The sequence below is a fragment of the Bos taurus genome, chromosome 24 (genome assembly GCF_002263795.3).
Source record: "Bos taurus isolate L1 Dominette 01449 registration number 42190680 breed Hereford chromosome 24, ARS-UCD2.0, whole genome shotgun sequence".
In the NCBI taxonomy this organism is placed as follows: Eukaryota; Metazoa; Chordata; class Mammalia; order Artiodactyla; family Bovidae; genus Bos; species Bos taurus.
The window spans coordinates 21,736,358-21,760,621 of record NC_037351.1 but is presented as its reverse complement, the minus strand read 5'-3'; the positions used below and the strand labels follow the sequence as shown (position 1 = coordinate 21,760,621).

Below are 24,264 nucleotides of genomic sequence, written 5' to 3'. Positions count from 1 at the left end.
TCTGCAGTGATTTTGGAGCCCAAAAAGATAAAGTCTGACACTGTTTCCACTGTTTCCCCATCTATTTCCCATGAAGTGATGGGACCAGATGCCATGATCTTCGTTTTCTGAATGTTGAGCTTTAAGCCAACTTTTTCACTCTCCTCTTTCACTTTCATCAAGAAGCTTTTTGGTTCCTCTTCACTTTCTGCCATAAGGGTGGTGTCATCTGCATATCTTGAGGTTATTGATATTTCTCCTGGCAATCTTGATTCCAGCTTGTGCTTCTTCCAGCCCAGTGTTTCTCATGATGTACTCTGCATATAAATTAAATAAGCAGGGTGACAATATACAGCCTTGATGTACTCCTTTTTCTATTTGGAACCAGTCTAACTGGTCCAGTTCTAACTGTTGCTTCCTGACCTGCATATAGGTTTCTCAAGAGCCAAGTCAGGTTGCCAAATTCAGACTTAAATTGAAGAAAGTAGGGAAAACCACTAGACCATTCAGGTATGACCTAAATCAAATCCCTTATGATTATACAGTGGAAGTGAGAAATAGATTTAAGGGACTAGATCTGATAGATAGAATGCCTGATGAACTATGGACTGAGGTTCATGACATTGTACAGGAGACAGGGATCAAGACCATCCCCATAGAAAAGAAATGCAAAAAAGCAAAATGGCTGTCTGGGGAGGCCTTACAAATAGCTGTGAAAAGAAGAGAAGTGAAAAGCAAAGAAAAGGAAAGATATAAGCATCTGAATGCAGAGTTCCAAAGAACAGCAAGGAGAGATAAGAAAGCCTTCCTCAGCAATCAATGCAAAGAAATAGAGGAAAACAACAGAATGGGAAAGACTAGAGATCTCTTCAAGAAAATTAGAGATACCAAGGGAACATTTCATGCAAAGATGGGCTCAATAAAGAACAGAAATGGTATGGACCTAACTGAAGCAGAAGATATTAAGAAGAGGTGGCAAGAATACACAGAACTGTACAAAAAAGATCTTCATGACTCAGATAATCACGATGGTGTGATCACTCACCTAGAGCCAGACATCCTGGAATGTGAAGTCAAGTGGGCCTTAGAAAGCATCACTACGAACAAAGCTAGTGGAGGTGATGGAATTCCAGTTGAGCTGTTTCAAATCCTGAAAGACAATGCTGTGAAAGTGCTGCACTCAATATGCCAGCAAATTCGGAAAACTCAGCAGTGGCCACAGGACTGGAAAAGGTCAGTTTTCATTCCAATCCCAAAGAAAGGCAATGCCAAAGACTGCTCAAACTACCACACAATGCACTCATCTCACATGCTAGTAAAGTAATGCTCAAAATTCTCCAAGCCAGGCTTCAGCAATACGTGAACCGTGAACTTCCAGATGTTCAAGCTGGTTTTAGAAAAGGCAGAGGAACCAGAGATCAAATTGCCAACATCCGCTGGATCATGGAAAAAGCAAGAGAGTTCCAGAAAAACATCTATTTCTGCTTTATTGACTATGCCAAAGCCTTTGACTGTGTGGATCACAATAAATTGTGGAAAATTCTGAAAGAGATGGGAATACCAGACCACCTGACCTGCCTCTTGAGAAACCTATACACAGGTCAGGAAGCAACAGTTAGAACTGGACATGGAACAACAGACTGGTTCCAAATAGGAAAAGGAGTACATCAAGGCTGTATATTGTCACCCTGCTTATTTAACTTATATGCAGAGTACATCATGAGGAACGCTGGGCTGGAAGAAGCACAAGCTGGAATCAAGATTGCCAGGAGAAATATCAATAACCTCAGATATGCAGATGACACCACCCTTATGGCAGAAAATGAAGAGGAACTAAAAAGCCTCTTGATGAAAGTGAAAGAGGAGAGTGAAAAAGTTGGCTTAAAGCTCAACATTCAGAAAACGAAGATCATGGCATCTGGTCCCATCACTTCATGGGAAATAGATGGGGAAACAGTGGAAACAGTGTCAGACTTTATCTTTTTGGGCTCCAAAATCACTGCAGATGGTGACTGCAGCCATGAAATTAAACGACACTTACTCCTTGGAAGGAAAGTTATGACCAACCTAGATAGCATATTGAAAAGCAGAGACATTACTTTGCCAACAAAGGTCCGTCTAGTCAAGGCTATGGTTTTTCCAGTGGTCATGCATGGATGTGAGAGTTGGACTGTGAAAAAAGCTGAGTGCCGAAGAATTGATGCTTTTGAACAGTGGTGTTGGAGAAGACTCTTGAGAGTCCCTTGGACTGCAAAGAGATCCAACAAGTCCATCCTAAAGGAAATCAGTCCTAGGTGTTCTTTGGAAGGACTGATGCTAAAGCTGAAACTCCAATTCTCTGGCCACTTGGTTCAAAGAACTGATTCATTTGAAAAGATTCTGATGCTGGGAAAGATTGAAGGCAGGAGAAGAGAATAACAGAGGATGAGATGGTTGCATGGCATCACCGATTCAATGGACATGAGTTTGAGCAAGCTCTGGGAGTTGGTGATGGACAGGAAGCTTGGTGTGTTGCAGCCCATGGGGTTGCAAAGAGTCGGACATGACTGAGGGACTGAACTGAACTGATACTTCAGTGGATTATTTGAGTAATACCCATGCGTGTGTGCTCAGTTGCTTCAGCCGTGTCCAACTCTTTGCGACCCCATGGACTGTATCCTGCCAGGCTCCTTTGCTATGCCCTCCTTTAGGGGATCTTCCAGACCCAGGGACTGAAGTGGCATCTCCTGCCTTTCCTTCACTGCAGGTGGATTCTTTACTGCTGAGCCACCAGGGAAGCTCAAGCAATACGTATTATCCTCCACAATGAGATTATAAGCCACATCAAGATTTTTGCTCCCCACTGTCTCTCCATCACCCAATCTAATGTGCGGTACACAGTAGGCGTTACATATATAAAAGAAAGAGTGTCACTACAGTTAAGAAAGGAGAGTTTAAAACAGGCAGTGGTCAACATTGTTGAATGCCTAATTAGGTCTGAAAAAGTCCCCATTTCTCATACTGCAAGGAGATGACTTAGTTCACAGGAAAGGCACCAGCTTTGGAATCAGGTGACCCCACAATGTGGAATCATAATGCAGACTCTTAAAAGCTATGACAGTAGTCGCCAACTAAACCTTTCTGAGATTCCATTTCTTCTCCATTAAAAATGGAGTCAACAATGCTTTCATCAGAGTTATTACAGGAATTACAATAACATAAACATTTAGTTTTGCTTGGTATATTAAGCATTTTTTAAATTCTGATGCTTTGACATCTAGGGCCTTGTCAACACTGGAGGGACTGCCCTTTCCAGGGCTAGCAGATTTCAAGAGATAGCAAACTTGCTTGCAGGTATGCCTTTTACATACCAAGCAACCAATCCAGAGCCCCAGAAACCCACCACCTCCTCCAGGGGGCTTTCTCATCCAGGACCACCATTCCCCTGCCCTTATCACCCCAGGACCAAGTATCAGCAATCAGGGATAACCTCTATGCCTCAGAGCCCTGTCCCTACTTTGAAATTATTCAAAGTAGCCAATCCTAAACCTCATGACCTTGCCCTGTTTCTTGCCACACAAGACACAATAAAGGCTCCTGCCCACTTTCTGCTCCTATCACCTCCTAACTGACCCTGGGGCTTCCCCAAGTGGCTCTGTGGGCCAGGCATGCCCCTGCTCCTTTGGGACCTGTAACAAACTACCTTTTCTCACCAATCATCTCCTGATCTGTTGACCTCCCCATAACTAAATAACAATAAAAGTTGCATTTTAAAACACTTGGCCCAGAGGAGATTCTCAACACATCGTGCATACAGCACTCAACATAGTGGATAAGGGAAACGCAAATTTCACGTCAGAAGGCATGGGTTACAGAATAGGCTTTATTGGGGAAACTTACTGAGTGGTGAGTAAAAAGAGCACATGTACCCTGATTCTCCCATTATCCCATAGAAAGGAATTCTGGTGTGTGTGTTTTTTTTTCCTTCTCTCTCCTTTCATTTTGGGCTTTTGTTTTTTGTGTTTTTTTCCGGTTGTGTGCAGCATGCAGGGCTTTAGTTCCCTGACCAGGGATCCAATCCATACCCCCTGTACTGAACCACCAGGGAATTTACGGAAGGTAATTCAAGGGACTGCTCCTTCTACATTCTTACTGTGTAAATATGAGAAAGCAGCTTTGTCACCAAGGGGCATAAGTCGACTGCTTTGGACCAGGAGTGTGAATTTAAGTGTCAGCTGTTTATGGAGTTGTCTAAGGGACCCAGGTGCAGGCCGGAAGCACCTCTGGGAGATGAGATCCTGGTCCCAGGTAGCTCTTAGTCCAAGACACCCAAGGAAGTCCAGGGCACTTTTGGACATTCCTGTCTACTGCAGTATCAAGTATCTACCTTGTCTGCTTAAACTGTAACAGAAAACACTAACTGAGCTTTCATTGTAGTGTCAAGCATCAGCTACCTGTTCTAAGTGTCTTCATTCATCTTTATAGCACCCTATATTCTACAGTTTTACAGAAGAAAAACAGAGATGTTATGTACTTTGTCTCAGGTCACAAGGCTAGTAAGTAGTCTGGATTGTTTTGAAACCAAATGGTCTGACACCAGAGTCCATACTCTTAGATGGGTACCTTGATGAACTGCCCTTTCACATCTGCCTTCTCCACTAAACCAACTGCACTTTTGAGGAAAGCCTGTGTTTTCATACATTTCTCTAACATTTATTGAGTTCCTACTTTGTGCAGGCACTGGGCAGGCACTGAAAGAGTTACAAACAAGACAACTGTCACTGAAAGAGTTACAAACAAGACAGTTGTGGTTGTTGAGTTGCTAAGTCGTGTCTGACTTTTGCCAACTCCTGTGACCAGCCCCCGCCCCCACCCCTCCCATGGACTGTGGCCCCCCAGCCTCCTCTATCCATGGGATTTCCTTCTCCAGGGGATCTTCCCAACCCAGGGATGAAACCAGCGTCTCTTGCACCTCATGCATTGGCAGATGGAGTCCTTACCACTGCCCCACCTGGGAAGCCCTTACCACTGAGCCACCAGGGACTGAAAAACAGTGGGGAGAGGCAGATGTTTAAAAAAAGAGGGGAAAAAAAAAAGCACGGAATTACCTGATTTAATTGTGAAAGAACTACAAGGGGGAGAGTACAAAGTGCTCTGAGAGTGGCTCGTTTAAAAAAAAAATCTAACCTATAAATCTAACCTAGACTGGGGAAGTCAAGAAGGATGGCTGAGATAGGACACAAGAATGAACTCTGGGCGAGTGAAATGGGAGGAAGGATTCCATCTGTGCCCCTGTGACTCCTCCGTCAGCGGCCAGGCACACAGGAAGCACCCGGTTAGTGCTCCCGGAGTCCGGGGATGCAAAGGCAGGTGGATGAACCGCAAGCGGATAAACATGAAAGCAGGAAAGAATGACCGACGGACTGATGCGCCGACCGACGGAAGGGCGAGCGGCCAGACGGTACCGTTGAGGGGCGGCCACTTAGTAGAACCGCATGCTCTGCCTGGGGCCTAGGCAGGCCGAGGCCGGACAGCGGCATTTTGGGAAGCACCCGGGGCCCCGGAGCCGCGGGGCCGCACCGCCTCACTCACCCTTCGCTGCGCGGGCGGCGGGGACTGACCCCAGGTGAGGGGCAGAATGACCTCGGGCGGCGCGCGCCGGAAGTGGGGGGCGGCACTCCCCTCTAGGCCGCCCGGAGGACTGCAGCTCTGTGGCGGGGCCGCGGCGGGGTTCAGAGGACCATTGAGGGGACCGGGAGAAGGAGGGGTCTCTGGGTGGGACCTGGTGGGGACCGCCCCAGGTCGAAAACAGTTGACGGGAGACTGTAAGAGGAAAATAGAAATAGCGATAGAGCTTAGTGTAGCATCAAGGAGATAAAAATAGAACCGACCATCTGTAAATCTGGGGCAGAGGACCAGATTACATTCGCACACCGCGAACACGCTGTCTGCAAGGACAGTTCTCGAAGCTACAGGGCGGAGAGTGGGAGAAGGGGTCTTACCCCAGCGTGGCGAGAGTGTAAAGTGCAGAAACACCCCACCGTCGACTGCAAGGGCTTGGGATCCGGGATCCAGCAGTAGAAGGTCACTAATTTTCTCAAAGACTGCGGTACTCAAGCTGAGCCTTGCCGCAGACGGAGTAAAATGGAGATTTAGGAGTGCAGTGTTTCGTAGGTAGCGGCAGGAGCGAGAGCACAGCGGTGGGAAGCTCAGGGCCCGCTGGGGAATTAGCCCAGCATCTTGGTTGGGTGGATCCTAGGTTAAGGGATGGATTGGGATCAGGTTTGGAGAGTTTCAAATGCCCTGCTAAGGAATCAGGAAAGCATTTAGTTAGCGGTGCAGGCCATTTACATGTGACATGGCCAGAATTGTAATTCTGGGGCAGTATCTGACAGTGCTTTGTAGACAGGATTAAAGGACAAAAGAGATGAAAGAGGACAGGCGGTTAAAAATGTAAACTCAGCAAGATTTGCGAGTATCTGAAAATATGACTAAAGATAGGGAAGAAACTTTACCAAGGGAGATCTTGTGGAAAAAGAAACAAGGAATTATAAAATACTAGTATCTGAGGGAATGAAAGGGTAGAGCTGGTAGAGAAAAGGAGCTTCTCAGGGAAGCTGGGCCCAGCTAGTTCAAACATCATAAAAGCCAGGAGAGCTCTCAGGAGAGGGAAGAAGTGACTAGGAGATGCTACAGAGAGCTGGAGAAGATGCTAACTAAGGTGATGCTAGAATTAAGGCGAAGGGCAGAAGAAGGGCCAGAGAGATGTTACCTATGGAATGTCCTTGCCTGGGGTTAAGAAGTGTATGGTAAGGCCCTGAGAATAGATAATGATTCCTTTCAAGAAATGTGATAATGCAGGAAGGAAAAAGAGGAAACTCGTTGGTCGAGGCAACAGAATTTTAAGGAGTTTGTTTTCTAAGGAGATTAGAGACCTAATTATATTTGTAGAATAAAGATAAAGAGTGAGTGGGGAGAAAAATTGAAAATAGAAGAATAGAGGACTAGTTGATGGGGAGAGAATAAGACTGGATAGGTCTCAGGAAGTAAGATGAAACACTATAATAAAAAATGGTACATTTAGTCTATGTTGTCATGCTCTGAATGTAGACCAACCAAGTAGTATCAGTAGGTGATGCTCATTTTATAAGTAAATAAGTGCACTGTTTACTGAATTGTCACAAACTGAACACACTTGTGTTACTAGCACTCAGATGAAGAAACAATATTATCCATCCTCAGAAGTGCCTACTGCAGTCTCATCAAGCCACTACCCTCCTCTGGCCCTAAAAGATAGAAACTCCCCTAGAGGAGGGCATGGCAACCCACTCTAGTATTCTTGCCTGGAGAATTCCCATGGACAGAGGAGCCTGGCAGGCTACAGTCCATGGGGTTGCAAAGAGTTGGACACGACTGAGCGACAGCATAGCATACATACACTAAACCCTTAACATGATAGGTTAGTCTTGCCTATTTTTGTACTTTATGTAAATGGAACTCAATATGTGCTCTCTTAATTCAGCCTTCATTCAACACTGTGTGTGAAATTCATATTGCTTTCTGTAGATGTATACTGTACATTCTAATTTCTAGTAAGAATATATTGTGTGATTATGCCAATACTCAGACATTCTATTATTAGTGAACATTATTGAGAGTGAAGTATTTAACTCTCTAAATACATTATTTTTGGATGTTAAGCAAACCTTGTATTGCTAAGATAAATTCCACTTGATCATGATGTATAATTTTTACTGTATTAATGGATTTAATTTACTTATATTTGATTGAGAATATTTGTGTCCATATTGTTAGAGATATTCATCTGTAGTTTCTTTTCCTGTGATATCTTTGTCTCACTTTGGTATCAAAGTAATTAATGGCCCCTTTTATTTTCTGGGAGAGATTGTGAAGGATTAATATTCACTTCCCTGATAGCTCAGTTGGTAAAGAATCCACCTGCAACACAGGAGACCCCAGTTCGATTCCTGGGTCAGGAAGATCCACTGGACAAAGGATAGGCTACTCACTCCAGTATTCTTGGGTTTCCTTTATGGCTCAGCTGGTAAAGAATCTACCTACAATGCAGGAAACCCTTGTTCGATCCTTGGGTTGGGAAGATCCCCTGGAGAAGGGAAAGACTACCCACTCTAGTATTCTGGTCCGGAGAATTCCATGGACTGTATAGTCCATGGGGTCCCAAAGACTCGGATGTGACTTTCAATATTCTTAAACTGTTTGATAGATTTCACTTGTGAAACCATCTAGGCCTGTGCTTTTCCTTGTTAGAAAAATTTTTATTATGATCTCAATTTCTTTACTTTTCATACATTTATTGTTTTTCTTTTTCAGTTTTAGTAATTTATATAATTCTAAGTAGTTTGTCCATTTCACTTATGTTGTATAATGTGTTTGCATAAAGTTGTTTATAATAATCCCTGGTTGGGTTTAGTTGCTAAGTCGTGTCCGACTCTTGGAACCCCATGGACTGTAACCCACCAGGCTTCTCTGTCCATGGGATTTTCCAGGCAAGAATACTGGAGTAGATTGCCATTTCCTTCTCCGGGGGATCTTCCCAACCCAGGAATCGAACTCAGGTCTGCTGCATTGCAGGCAGATTCTTTACCAACTGAGGAATGAGGGAAATTTTTATAGGGTTAGTAGTGATGTCCCTTCTTCTTGGCTTTTGTTAATCTCTCTTTTTTCTTTAGTTGACCTAGTAAAGGCCAGCTATATACTAACAAAAATACCAATTTTGGGGGGAGCAGGTAGCACCTGCGCCAGGTCTTAGTTGTGGCACACACGCTCTTTATGGAGCAGGATCTTCAGTTACCGGGCGAGGGATCTAGTTGCCTGACCAGGGATGGGACTTGGGCCCTCTGCTTTGGGAGTGCAGTCTTAACCACTGAACCACTTGAAAAGTCCCTTGGTTTGATTTTTTTTTTTTTTTCTGCTTTCGGTTTTATTAATTACTACGCGACTCATTACTTCCTTCCGTCTGCTTCTTTTGGCTAAGTTTGCTCTTGACATTCAAGTTTCTCAAGATGGAAGCTTAGATTACTGATACGAGGTTTTCCTTTCTAAGATAGACATTTCAAAGCTAAAAAAATTTCCTCTTAAGCACTGCTGTAGCTATACCCTACAAAATTTTAAATGTTGCATTTCATTTTCATTCAGTATGAAACATAATTTCTCTTGTGATTTCTTTGAATTATAGGCTATTTAGATATGGGTTGTTTAATTTCCAAATATCTTAGAGTTTCCAAATTACTCTGTAGCTTGGAATGCTCTCTGGGCCAGTGGAAGTGAAGAGAAGTAAGTTGCTCAGTTGTGTCCAACTCTTTACGAGTCCATGGACTATACAGTCCATGGAATTCTCCAAGCCAGAATACTGGAGTGGATAGCCTTTCCCTACTCCAGGGGATCTTCCAACCCAGGGACTGAACCCAGGTCTCTCACACTGTAGGTGTATTCTTTACCAACTGAGCCAACAGGGAAGCCCAAGAATACTGGAGTGGGGAGCCTATCCCTTCTCCAGCAGATCTTCCCAACCTGGGAATCGAACAGGGGTCTCCTGCATTGCAGGCAGATTCTTTAGCAGCTGAGCTATCAGGGAGTCTTTACCAGCTGAGTTACCAGCTGAGCTACTGGGCCAGTGGAATCCCTATCAACTGCAGTCTCTGGGCTGCACAGGTCCCATTGGCCTTGGAGCTGCTCTCAGTTGAGGTGGCCTTGGTGTCTCAACCCTCAGTAGTGGACCCACCCCCTGGGCACTCCATTGTCTGTGTGTAGAATCCCAGTAGAATCCCAAAAGTCTGACAGTCTTTCTTTATTTTGTCCCGTCTCTATCAAATTCAATCCAAGCTAGCAGTATTTCTGGTGAGAACCATATTGGTCTTCTGTGGATATCAGAGGGATACACACAACTGGATACAAGGCTCTTCCATGGATCCTTCCTATGGATAACCCCCTTTCTATTCCTGGTTTCTGTTGAGATGGTTGATTGGGTCCATGAATCACCCATCTAACCTCTTCACCGAAAGGTTGTCCAGCTACACCGAAGGCCTTGTCTCTGGAGCATTCGATCTGTGTAAGCTGAGAATCTTCCAGATCTTTGAGTACTGACTCCTTTTCAATTTATCTCTTTCCTCTCAGATTTTTACTGTAATCAGCAAGAGAAAATCATCTATCTATACTTTACACCTTTTGCTTGATAATATCCTCAGTTAACTATCCAAGCTCATCACTTACAAGTTCTATTTTCTGTCCAACAGCAGAATATGATTCAGTCAAGTTCCTGCTACTTTATAAAAAGTATCACCTTTTTCTCCAGCTTCCAATAATGTTTTCTTCATTTCTGAGATGTCACCAGAAGTTTTTATGTTTGTTTGTTTGGGTTTTTTTTTTTTTTTTTTTTTTGGCCACGCCACATGGCTTGTGAGATCTTAGTTCCCAGACCAGGGATTGAACCCCAGGCCTCAGCTGTGAAAGTGACAAGTCCTAACGGATGGACCACCAGAGAATTTGCCCCCACCAGAAGTATTTTTAATGCTCGTTATCTCTAGCAAAATTCTGTTCATGACAATATATGTATTCTCTAGGATGACAGAGGATTCTGCTTCTGAGCTTTTCATTTCCTCTGAGCCCTTGCCAGAGTCACCGTTAATGTCCATATTTCTAACAACAATCTCTATAGGGAGAGAAGGCCAAGGACTGGGACTTCCCTGGCCGTCTGCTGGTTGACTCTGCCCTTCCACTGCAGGGGGCATGGCTTCCATTCCTGGTCAGGGGACTAAAATCCTGAATGCTGCATGGCACGGCCAAGGAATGCCAACAACCACCTTAAGTTAGGAGACTGGGGTGGAACCAGTCCTTCCCTAGAGCCTTCAGAGGATCATGGCCCTTGCTAACACCTTTGATTTGGGGTTTTAAGCTCCAGACTGTGACAGAATAAATTTTTATTGGGTTAAGCCACTCAGTTTGTGGTACTAGAAATGGGGTGCTGAACAAACACCTAAAAATGTAGTTGTGGCTTTCAAACTGGGAAATGACTAGAAGCTGGAGTTCTGAGATTGATGATACCAAGTCTAGGATGCCTGGAAGAGATTGTGTCCTTACAAAGACCTGTATGCAAATGTTCATGGCCCCTTTATTCCTAATAGTGAAAAAAAACTATAGATAACCCAAATGCCTATCAACTGGTGAATGGATAAACAAACTGTGGTGTGTACATCCAATGGTATATCATTCAGCAACAAAAAGGAGGAGTGGGCTGCTGATACAGCAATATAGCTAAATCTCAAAATAATAATGCTTAGTGAAAGAAGTTTGAGTGCAAAAAAGAGTGCATTCTGTTTGAGTCCATGTAAATAACTCTAGAAAATGTTAACTATAATAACAGAAAGCAGAATAGTGGTTGGGGGCTGTGGCAGCAAAGGGAGGGATTACCAAGGGAAGGAGGAAACTTTTGGGAATATGTTCATAATTTTCATTATGGTGATGGTTGTATACATAGGACAAAACTCACCAAATTGTATACTTTAAATATTTGCTGATTATCGTATGCCTGTTATACCTCATTGTGTGTTTTAAAAAAAAAAAAAAAAAGGCATTTGCACTCCCTACTTGGAAGTGCTGGACCCAAAAAAGGAGTCCTTACATTTGCTCTTACATAATGTTTCTTACATTTCATCAGGGTCTCATTCACATCCCTAAGATTTCATTAATTGGAACAGGTTCTAGGGGTGAAAGACAAAGTCCTCTTCCTCTACCTCAATCATCACTTCAGCCAACCACCATTTTCCCAGACCTATACCTTTTCTTCTGACATCTTAACTCACATGTCTTACCGGTCTCAATAATTCTATTATTTCCTATTTCTATATCCCCTCCTCCTCCCGCCCTCACCCTTACTTCCCAAGATATTTCCAAGGACACAGCAATATCCTTTCCTACCCTGATGCCCTCTCCCGCCCCCTTTCAGGTCCTTCTCACCCTGATCCTTCAGCCACAACGAGGAGTGTATTGGCAAGCAAACAGTTTAGAAAGAGACAGCCATGGCCTTTCTTAACAGCAAAGTAGATGCAAATCCAGCTTTCTAGCAAGTCAGAGATGAATTCCTGAGCACTGTTTTTAAGGCAGCAGTTCTCAAAGTGTGGCCCCAGGATCACCTGAGAACCTGCGCCCCCACGGCAGACCTACTGAGTCGGAAGCTGGGATGGGGCCCAGCAATCAATTTTAATAGAGGCATGTCGGTGTTCTGGGGTGGAGGGAAACCTGAGAGACAGGAAGAAAGACTGGAAGCTTACCGTGTGTATCTGATTGACAGATTTGGGGACTCGAGACTGGGTGTGGAGTGGGTGGGGAGACATTAACAAAGGAGAAAGATAGTTAAGGAAGAGCTCATTATGTAGTCAGAAAATCTACCCTGCCCCAGAGAGCTCTCTCGAAAGATGATTTCCGACATTTACGCCAGGAACTGGCAGACAGGGCCCTAGCTGAGGCCAGTTCCGCGGATGTTCAGGGGTTAAATCTCGGCAACTCCCCGCCCCCACCCCACCCCACCCCACCTCGCCGCTCCCGCCTCGCGCGTGCGCCCGTGCGAGGCCTCGGGCCATAGAGCTAAGCAAGCCTCCCAGATTCCTAGAGCGGACAGCGCGATGGCGGGTTTACCGGGTGGGAGGCTTGACGACGACCTGGAGAACACATCAAGGTATGGGTGATGTCGGCTCACGGATGGCAGAGGAACTCGGGCGATCTGGGCTGCCCAGCGGCCTCGCAGCGCCGCCAGGGAACCGTGTACGGTTCCTTGAGTCTATAGGGAGTCGAGGCTGCCGCCGTGGCCCCCAGGCTCGGCTCCTGGGCACTGGGAGCAAGCTGGTCGGTGTTTGGCCTGGTGTGCTTTGGGTACCCGGCCAGTCGTTGACCGGCTTGGGTTCTACTGAATGAACATTAGAAACTTTGGAAGCAAGTGGAATCCAGAAGCTTGGATGCAGCCGCACGAATCAGCCGACGAAGGTGTGAGTGTGAGAACAGGAGGGAGGAAGAGATGATGATAGATGTCTCAGTAGTGTCATTTGGGTGTAGGAAGGGCAGCGAATAACATAGAGCTAACCGCTAGGGCAGAATTCTGAAATTCCCTTCCCTGCCTTATGTTTCCCATTATATCCTTAGTTTGGTAGCATTAACCCCCGGATTATTTTTTTAAAATCTCTAGACTTGGAATGGAGACTACATGTCCAAGACGGGTGGTATACACTGTTGATACACTGTGTAAAATAGATAACTAATAAAAAAAAGTAGGTGTGATGAGAACGTACTGTATAGCTCAGCAAACTCTCCTTAATGTTCTGTGGTAACCTATATGGAAAGAAGTCCAAAAGGTCCCTAACTAACCCTGTCTGCTGGATGATGAGGGAGGAAGCATAGTAAATTTGAAAGAAAAGCACTTGAAAGTTAAATGAGATTTTACTTTCTCCTTAACGTCTTTTATATCCAGAGGATGTTTTTGCTGGTCTAGTCTCAGAAATTATATCTTCAGTCTCTGCAATGATTCCCTTCCAAGTCCAATGGTGCCCAGTTGCCTCCAGGCCCCAGACTTCTATGTGAACAAGAAAAGCTCACTGAGGAAATGGTAATTCTTCAGTTGCTCCCTGAGATGTCATGTCCAGTTGCTGTCTATGGAGACTCAGTTCAGTTATGAGTCTTAAAAACACCTGTCAGGTGAGAAGCAGTGTGTATCTTTTTTAATGGTTGGGGGAGGGGGCGGTTTGGGGCTACCTTACTATGTTAGTATCTTCCGGTGCTGTTGGTATTTCTCATTGCCAATGCCCTTCCCTGTATTAGGCAGTACTATCTCTTTTTTCACAAAAGAAAAAACATTGTTTTGTGTTCTGAGCTCCTGGCTTTATTGTACATTCTTGCATATGTAAATTTACATATTGTAAATTCTCCTGGCATTCCTTCCTCTCCTCCATTTTTCCCATTATAATCACCTTACCACCAAGCTGTCAGTATTCTGTATTTCCCCGGGGGATACTACCTGTGAACTAATCAAAGAAGCCTTTGCCCTCAGGGAGTTTACATTCTAGTTGCAGGGAAAGGAAATATATAAATATACAGTATACTATCCGTTGTGGCTCAGCTGGTAAAGAATTCACCTGCAGTGCTGGAGACCTGGGTTCGATCCCTGGGTTGGGGAGATCCCCTAGAGAAGGGAAAGGCTACCCACTCCAGTATTCTGGCCTGGAGAATTCCATGGACCGTATAGTCCATGGGGTCGCAAACAGCTGGACAGGACTGAGCGACTTTCACTTTCACTTAACTTTCACAGTATAGTATCAGATACTGATAATGGTTATGGAGAATGTATCAGAATTCTGGCAGGAAACAGATGGCTCATTCAAACTGGATAATTCAGATTTCATGAAGAGGCCGGGAAGGATTATAGAAATCAACAAGGGATGGAGAAGAGCCTACACAAAGTCTAAGCTGATAGAACTATCTTCTGTCACCCATTCCACATTGCCCTTACCTTCTGCCAGCATCTCAGTGGCACAGAGTTCTTTATCTAGTCAAATAACATAAACCTTCTTTCCTAGATGATATAAGTCCTTGGTGACCCTGTCTCTTTCAGGTTCCTTTGGTGTACCATTGACAGGGCCTATAGACATGAGAGAACTAATGGGCACCCCCGTGAAGTCCTCTGAGTTCCAGTAGCAGCAACCATTTCCCCACTGGTAATTGGTATCAGTCATTCTGGCCAGCAGAGTGACCCCATCTCTGCCTGCTGGTTTGGCAGTTTGAGGAGCCCAAAATACAGAAGCAGGAAACAGTCTCAACTTCAAATTTAATAAAATTATGACTTTGTCCCATGGTAGAAGTATTTTTCCTTTGAGAATCAGAATCCTAAACCCACCAAGCCCAAGATTGTAGGAATACGAAGCAAAAATAATGTAAGTGAATTATGAGGTATAGAGTTAGAGACATTATTACTTTCTCTTCTGCCCTTGGCTCCTATATCCATGTATTATGGCCATGGGGAATATATAGCGCTGTTTATCATCCTGTAGTTTATTGCATATATTGCATCCCATATGACAGAACCGCAAAGTTATCAAGGTGTTGTTGCCCAGCTGGTACCATAACTGAACCTTCTTTTAATCATTCCACCATTATCATCATCCACTTAAATGTAGATGATGGGACATATGATAAGGCCCGTGAGTTATATGTGTATGAACTCACTGCTGAACTTCCTTCCCTGTAAAATAACTCCTTTGGCGATAATACTATATAGAATACTGTGATAAGAAATACAGCATTCTCTTAAGTCAATGTACATTTTTATCTGGACTGTGTATATAGTCCTTTGAAAACAAATGGTTGCCCTCTCCATAATAAAAGGGGTTAGGTATAGTGAATCTGTCCCCAAGTGGCTACCTACTTTCTCTCTAGAGAATGGTACCTTATTAGGGCCTTAGCAGTTGGCCTCTTGGGCACATAGAAATTATTCTAGGCATATCAACCTTCATAAGTGGAGGTCCGTATTGTTGAGCCCTTATATAGCCTCCGTCTGTGCTGCCGTGACCACTTTGTGCATGAATCCGTTGGGCAAACACTGCATTGGTAAAAAGGCTGATTGATATCATAATATGGATCGCCGTGTCCATCTGATTGAGAGGCTTCTCCACAGAAAATGCCCTTTGGTAGGATTCACATGGGCCACTAACTTAGTAGTGGTTCCTGCTTTGGTTCATCCTCATACTTTTCCTCCAGAATCTTTATTTCTCATCTTGCTCAGTCTTATTCTTCCCAGGTACCTAAGTAATCAGATGGGCTTCCCTGGTGGCTCACCAGTAAAGAATCTGCCTGCCAATGCAGGACATGCGGGTTTGATCCCTGTGTCAGGAAGATCCCCTAGAGAAGGAAATGGCAACCCACTCCAATATTCTTGCCTGGGAAACTCCATGGACAGAGGAACCTGGCAGGCTACAGTCCATGGGGTCGCAAAGAGTTGGACACAACTTGGCGACTAAACAACAACAATGAGTAATCAGATAACCCATTAGTTACTACCCGTGAATTGTCAATACATGTATCTTAGGCTATGTTACCTAAGTAGACATGGAAAGTAGACAACCAGGTATATACCTGAAATTCTGCCCACTGGAAGGATTTGCCTTTACCAGCGTGTTTGAGGCAACCTCTGAGTAGAGGTATAAGCTGGTGCCCATACACTGGGCAGACCCATCTCTGCATTTTCCTCCTGTGTTAACTGGTAATAGGGAACTCCCATGGGACCATGAATATAGGTTGAGGAGGCGTGGTAGTGGAGCAATAGGAAAAGGAATGGGAATCTGAGCCACTAGTGCATGGAATTTACTTGTCTTTCAGATTTGCTTTTATGATGGAATACTGGTTTATATGTTCAGTTCTATGAATTGATGGGTCAAATAACAACTGGTACACAGTGGTCACTTTGTAATAGTTATTTGGTACCCTATGGTCAAGCATTAAGTCTCTAATAGTGCTCAAGAGCAAGCCAAGATCCGCTTTTCACTTAGAAAATTGTTGGTAGAAGGAAGTATGGCCTTACTTCACTATGTTCTCTCTTTTTTTAATATTTATTTTTATTTATTTGGCTGTGCCAGGTCTTAGTTGCGACATGGGGGATCTTTAGTTGTGGCATGCCAGCTCTTAGTTGCAGCATGTGGGATCTAGTTCCCTGACCAGGGATCGAACCCAGACTCCCTGAATTGGGAGCATGGAGTCTTAGTCACTAGACCACCAGGGAAGTCCCTTCACTGTGGTTCTCTTACAGAGGCTTTCAAAGAGTCTCCATACAGCACCCATGACTGCTCCTGACACTTCCAGTACCATTGGTTATCCTGGTTAATGAAGTCATGTGACAGGACAGCTTGCATCGCAACATGGTCCTACTGTAGAACCTTTTTTTATTCTCCTGTTAGTCACTCAGTCATGTCCGACTCTGTGACCCCATGCACTGTAACCCACCAGGCTTCTCTCTCCATGGAATTCTCCAGGCAAGAGTACTGAGTCTCTCTCAAAAGTAGCAACCTTACAAATTACTTAGATTGGTTATTTCAGCTCATTTACTATGGTATCTGTTCCCTAGAAAATGCAGGCCCACCAAGCATTATGCCTCTCTGAGGTGGTAAGAATTGGTTAGAGGTATAACCAAAGTGAGAGAATAAGCCATGTGACAGAGAAGAGTCTTCCAGGAAGAGGGAATAGCAAAAGTCAGAGCCCCACAAATACAGCAGGAACAGAGCAAGCCTGGGCTAGACAGGTGATAGGGGTGGTGTAGAATGAAATGAGGGCAGAGAGAAAAAAAGGGACGAGATCATAAGTTATTCCCAGTGAAATGGGAAACCAGTGGAGCTCTTTACACAAGATAACATGTAAAGATCACTCTAACCATTATATGGAGAATAGGAGAAAAGTAAGTTAGCATAAAGAAAGCAAATGATTTAAGAGAGTAAGCAACTATGTCAAATAAATCAAGAATAAGACTGAAAATTGACCATTGGATTTGTTAAGATAGAGCATATAAGGGGCTTCAATAAGTATGGTTTTGGTGGACTTACAGAGATAAAAGCCTGCTTGCAATGAGTTAAAAAAGGACTAGACTTGATGTTGCTTAGAATATAGCACTATGTGAACTACGCACACCTGAGCAAAGTGTGAAGTGGCTTAACCACTTTGGAAAAATCTAGTTGAAGACCCAACAATTCTGATCCTAAATTTATACAACCAAGAGAAACACTTGTATATGTATACTGAGATAGACGTACTAGCATATTCATATCAGCATTGTTTGAAATAGCAAAATATTCTTACCCATTGAAGAAGAATGGACAGATCACTTGTGGTATATATCACATTATAGCAGTGAACATGAATGCACTGTGGGTGAATCTTCCAAACATAATGTTGAGCAAAAAAAACAGTCATAAAATATATGTGGTATGATTCCATAAATGTATAAAGTTCAAACACATGCTGTATTTGCTGCTAGGGATGCCATACCAAAACCATAGAGTGGGTGGCATAAACAACACAAATGTATTTTCTTAGTTATATGTATGTATTTTGGTCATCTATGCTTTACTTTGCTTCTACAAGTCTTACAGCTTTAGGTTTTATATTTCAGTTCAGTTCAGTTCAGTTGCTCAGTTGTGTCCGACTCTTTGCGACCCCATGAATCGCAGCAAGCCAGGCCTCCCTGTCCATCACTAACTCCTGGAGTTCACTCAGACTCACATCCATTGAGTCAGTGATGCCATCCAGCCATCTCATCCTCTGTCGTCCCCTTCTCCTCCTGGCCCCAATCCCTCCCAGCATCAGAGTCTTTTCCAATGAGTCAACTCTGCATGAGGTGGCCAAAGTACTGGAGTTTTAGCTTTAGCATCATTCCTTCCAAAGAAATCCCAGGGCTGATCTCCTTCAGAATGGACTGGTTGGATCTCCTTGCGATGGTTTATATTACATTTCTAGTTAATTTTTAAAATAATTTTATTTATTTATTTTTGGCTATGCTGGGTTTTCGTTGCTGCACAGCCTTTTCTCTAGTTACGGTGAGCGGGAGCTACTCTGTAGTTACGTTGCGTGGGCTTCTCATTCCCATGGCTTCTCTTGCTGTGGAGTATGGGGTGTAGGCATACAGGTTTCAGTAGTTGTGGTGCACAGGCTTAGTTGCTCTGTGGCATGTGGGATCTTCCTGGATCAGGGATTGAACCTGTGTCTCCTGCATTGGCAGGCAGATTCTTTACCACTGAGCCACCAGGGAAGCCCCTCTAGTTAATTTTTGTGTATAATATAAGGAAGGGCTTCCCTGGTGGCTTAATAGGTAAAGAATAGAGTCAGAGTTAATTTTGGTTATTATGATATCCACTTGTAACACTTGTTTTTGAAAAGAGCTACTTTTTCACCATTGAATTATCTTGGCAACTTTGTTAAATGTCATTTGTACCTACATATTTAGATCTGTTTATAGATTCTGTTCTATTCAGTTAATGAATATGTCTATTTCACAGCCTTGATTACTATGGCTTTGTAGTAAAGCTTGTAATCAAGTAGTAAAGAAGCTACTTTTTCACCATTGAATTATCTTGGCAACTTTGTTAAATGTCATTTGTATGTACATATTTAGATCTGTTTATAGATTCTGTTCTATTCACTTAATGATATGTCTATCTCACAGCCTTGATTACTATGGCTTTGTAGTAAAGCTTGTAATCAAGTAGTGTAAGCTGTCCAGTTTTGCTCTTTTTCAAAATTGTTTAGACCTTTCTCTGACTTTCTACACAGAGTTTAGAATTAGTTTGTCAGTTTCTACAAAAAGGCCTGCTAAGAATTTCATTGAGGTTGCATTGAATCCACAGATCACTTTGGGAAGAATTTATCATCTTAACAATATAAAATCTTCCTGTCTGTAGATGATGGTATATATTTCTAAGTCTTTAATTTCTCTTAGCAATGTTTTGTAGTTTTCATTATGCAGATATTGCACATACCTTGTTGAATTTGCTTCTTAGTATTTCATTTTTTAGTGCACCTGATAAAATCTTTTTAACTATAGGTTCTAGTTCTTCATTGCTAGTATACAGAAATGCAATCAGGTTTTGTGTATTGCAATAAAACCTTTTACAAGTTCTAGTAACTTTTTAAAGACACTTTAGGATTTTCTGTATACATGATTGCATAATCTGTAATACAGTTTGACTTCTTTCTTGTATATCTCATTTATTTTTCATGGTATATTGCATTGTCTATGAATAGTGAGTAGAAGTTATACAGTGTTGAATAAAAGTGATAACATGTTCTTGTTTTCCTCCCTTCTTCCCAGGAGAAAACCATGTAATGTTTAACCATTAAGTATGACGTTAGCTATTAGCTTTTCTTATTAAAGTAGTTAATTTACATGTAACATACCTGATGTTAGGATTTAAATGTACCATCTTATTTTTTTGTTTTTATTTTACCCCATCTTTTGTTTCTTTTTTGTTTTTCTTTTTTCTCTTCATGTGCCTGATTTATTTATGTTATCAAGTTTTTTGTTTTTCCGTTTTTTTCTCTATCAGTTTATTGTTTATACATCCTTGTATTGTTACTTACCTGTCACCTTATAGCTTTCACCTCATAGGCTTTCTCAAATGTGATTCTGTGACAGAATTAAGCCAAATGCTCTAAAGCATTCACTGTAAGTAACATATTAATGTTTCTCCTATACATCTATTGATGTACTAGCTCTCTTTGGAAGAATTAAGAAAATAGTCATTCATAATATTTTCTTGTGGAACCCTGTTTGAAAAAGGCTGCCTTAGAAATCACAACATACATATTTAATTTATTATAGTTTATCTTAGTTTACTATTTCTGTTGCTGCTGCTGCTGCTAAGTCGCTTCAGTCGTGTCCGACTCTGTGCGACCCCATAGACGGCAGCCCACTAGGCTCCTCTGTCCCTGGGATTCTCCAGGCAAGAATACTGGAGTGGGTTGCCATTTCCTTCTCCAATGTATGAAAGTGAAAAGTGAAAGTGAAGTCGCTTAGTCGTGCCTGACTCTTAGCGACCCCATGGACTGCAGCCTACCAGGCTCCTCCGTCCATGGGATTTTTCAGGCAAGAATGCTGGAGTGGGTTGCCATTGCCTTCTCCGTTACTATTTCTAGGATAATCCAAAGACCTTGTAATATTTTGGTTCCATTTACCTTCCTCCTCTTATGCTATTTTTTCCATATATTTTAATTCTATGTATATACTGTAAACTCCATGAGACACTCATGCCCATTTAGATTTACCCCAATACTTCACTTTTTCCAGTACTCTTTGCCTGTGGCAAGGAGGATAAACCTCCACTTGGAGGCTTGGGATTTTGGATTTTAGCCCTTGAAATTAACCTCTGTCATGTTTTTAGCTCTACAGACCATTTGCAGTCTGACAGTGATGTACCTTTTATAGTAAACACCTCTTAAGAATGGGCTGATAGTCTCAAGAATTTCGGTGGAGCTCTCATGTTCTCTACCATTACAGACATCTGGTATTGTTGAGCATAGGAATAACTTCCTAAAAAATCAACTCAAAAGAGATTTCTGATCCTACCTCCCTAATCTTCTTCTGGTTTACACACCTTAGTAAGGAAGTTTGGTCATTGAATATAGCTATTCTCAAAAGGATCATGTTTTCCTCGTCACTTTCTTCTAATAATCAAGACAAAAGAGGTAGAGGACTACATAGACCTATTTTTGGAAATTCAGGCTTCTTTCCTAACCATTCCTGGGCTTGATGCTTCTTTCTTTCCCCTGGACAGCACATGACCAGTCTTGTTGGTATACACTCACAGTGACAGCTGCCACTGCCTCCTCCTTCTCTTTTTCCCTTTTACCTCCTTCCAACTCCCTCACTGAAGTTTTCATTCATACTGCCTACTTTACATATATCAGTAAGTTGCTTATGTATTAGCTCTAAATAGTCAAACTTTGCTAATTACTGTAATTAGATTTCAGTATTCTCAGATCTCTTCTTGTGACAAACATATACAGAACATATCTGAGAAGCCACTTTAATAAACAGTTATTCATTATTTATTAATTTTCAGTGTTTTGGAGCACTCCTGTACTGTGACATTTCATAGGAAAATACTAATCTTTTTCACCTTAAAATTTCTTACAGTATGGAGAACATCTTCCATCTATATTTTGTTTACTGTTTTAGATGGTGTGACTAAGTCCAGTGTTGGAGAGATGGCTTCCAAGGAGGAAATTACAGCAAAAATTGAACCATTGACTGAAGAGTCTGGCAACCCCAGAAATGATGTTCTCCAAGATCCTGAATGCAGAGAATTCTTTGGACTTGGGGATAAATTCAGTGAAAAGGATCAGAACCTCTTTAAAAGAAGACAGCACAACTGTGATGAATGTGGGCAAAGCTTTGCTTGTAGTACAGGCCTTATTAGGCATCGAAGAACCCACTGGGAGAAACCCTATGAATGTGATCAGTGTGGAAAGGCCTTTAATGTGAGCTCAGCCCTGGTTCTGCATCAGAGAATTCATACTGGGGAGAAGCCCTATCCTTGTAATTGGTGCATTAAAAGTTTCAGTCGGAGCTCAGACCTTATTAAACATCAAAGAGTCCACACTGGTGAAAAACCTTACAAATGTGATGAATGTGGGAAAGCCTTCAGTCAGAGCTCTGATCTTATTATACATCAGAGAATCCATACAGGAGAAAAACCCTATCAATGCGGTCATTGTAGTAAAAGTTTTAGCCAGCGCTCAGACCTGATTAAACATCAGAGAATCCATACTGGAGAGAAGCCTTATACATGTAGCCTGTGTAACAAGCATTTTAGTCAGAGTTCTGATGTTATAAAACATCAAAGAATCCACACTGGTGAGAAACCATATAAATGCGATGTGTGTGGAAAAGCCTTCAGTCAGAGCTCAGATCTTATTCTACATCAGCGAATCCACACTGGAGAGAAACCATATCGATGTAATCAGTGTAACAAAAGTTTCAGTCAGAACTCAGACCTTATTAAACATCGAAGGATCCACACTGGAGAGAAACCCTATAAATGTAATGAATGTGGGAAAGCTTTTAATCAGAGCTCAGTTCTTATTCTGCATCAGAGAATTCACACTGGAGAGAAACCCTATCCATGTAATCAGTGTAGCAAAACCTTCAGTAGACTTTCAGATCTTATTAATCATCAACGGATTCACACTGGGGAGAAGCCTTACCCCTGTAACCAGTGCAGTAAAACGTTTAGTCGAAGATCAGACCTTATTAAACATTATAGAATTCATACAGGTGAGAAACCCTATGAGTGTGATGAATGTGGGAAAACCTTTAGTCAAAGCTCAAACCTTATTCTGCATCAGAGAATCCACACTGGAGAGAAACCCTATCCATGCAGTGATTGTACAAAAAGTTTTAGTCGTCGTTCAGACCTTGTGAAACATCAAAGAATACACACTGGAGAGAAACCGTACACATGTAATCAGTGCAATAAAAGTTTTAGTCAAAGCTCAGACCTCATTAAACATCAGAGAGTACACTCTGGAGAAAAACCCTATCATTGTGATTGTTGTGAGAGAGCTTTCAGTCAGAGTTCTGACCTTATTCTTCATCAGAGAATTCACACTGGAGAAAAACCATATGCATGCACACAGTGCAGCAAAAGTTTCAGTCAGAACTCAGACCTTATCAAGCACCAGAGGATCCACACTGGGGAAAAACCATATAAATGTAATGAGTGTGGGAAGGCTTTCAGTCAGTGTTCAGCTCTTGTCCTACATCAGAGGATCCATACTGGGGAGAAACCATACCCATGTGGTCAATGTGGCAAAGGCTTTAGTCGGCGCTCTGATCTCATTAACCATCAAAGAATCCACACGAATGAAAATCCATATAAATGTGATGTGTGTAGAAAAGCCTTCAGCACATCCACTGATCTTACTGAACACCAGAGAATCCACATGAGAGAGAAACCCCACAGGTGCGTTCAATGCAATAGAAGTTTTAGCCAGCTCTCTGATCTTAATCATCATGAGAAAATTCATTCTGGGGAAGACACTTTGAATGTGGGAAAACCTTTAGTGTATACCCCAACTTTATTCAGTACTAGAGATGCGCTGCCAGAAAAAAATCTTAGGAATGCTATTGATTATGAAAAAGGTTTTAATCAATGTTCAGCTGTCACGCTACATTAAAAAAACACACAGACACTAGAGAGAAAACATAGTAATTCAATTTTTGTAATGAAAAGTTTAACTCAGAGCTCAGACATTACTAAAGAAAAATTCTGAGAATGAATCCTGTGGGTAGAGGGAAAATCTTTAATGTGAAGAAAATTTACTGAATGTCAGCAACAATGGAAAAAAATTTCTGCTGTAATGTAAGAAAAGCTCTAGTCTTTTAATCAAATACAGTCCACAAGAGGAAGGTTTCTATCATTAAAAGAAATGTCTAACAATGCAGAATGTTACCAGATATTGTAAAAATCAGTGTGGTGGCATGTGTAATCAGAGCTCAAAAAGAAATGTATTAGTGTTATAATCTCACACCTTTAGTGAGCCCAGATCACCAGTTGCAGAGAAGTTATTTTAGAGAATGTAGGGAAAACTTAAACCCTTCCCTTATCTTGTCATTCACTCTGCTAATTGGCATACCACTTATCTCCTGACAGCTGGAGAGTTCTACATTATGCTAATGCTAGCTATTAAAGTCCCTGCGTGTGAACATGCTATGCTATTCTGGTATTAAACTTGTTAACTACAAAA

At 42.4% G+C, this 24,264-nt stretch overlaps 2 protein-coding genes across 2 annotated transcripts in view; one reads left to right on the top strand and one right to left on the bottom strand.

Moving 5' to 3' along the window:
* ZSCAN30 (zinc finger and SCAN domain containing 30) overlaps positions 1 to 5,625 on the bottom strand; it is a 20,342-nt gene extending 14,717 nt beyond the window's left edge. The window contains exon 1 of the mRNA XM_005224007.5: positions 5,551 to 5,625. The gene's annotated coding sequence lies outside the window, so the exon portion shown is untranslated. The remainder of the gene's footprint in view (positions 1 to 5,550) is intronic.
* Positions 5,386 to 24,264, top strand: LOC132342105 (zinc finger protein 271). Its single transcript, XM_010818747.4, has 2 exons — positions 5,386 to 5,584; positions 21,695 to 24,264. The coding sequence occupies exon 2, from the start codon at positions 21,724 to 21,726 to the stop codon at positions 23,692 to 23,694; it is 1,971 nt and encodes a 656-aa protein (XP_010817049.1). The 5' UTR covers positions 5,386 to 5,584; positions 21,695 to 21,723; the 3' UTR covers positions 23,695 to 24,264.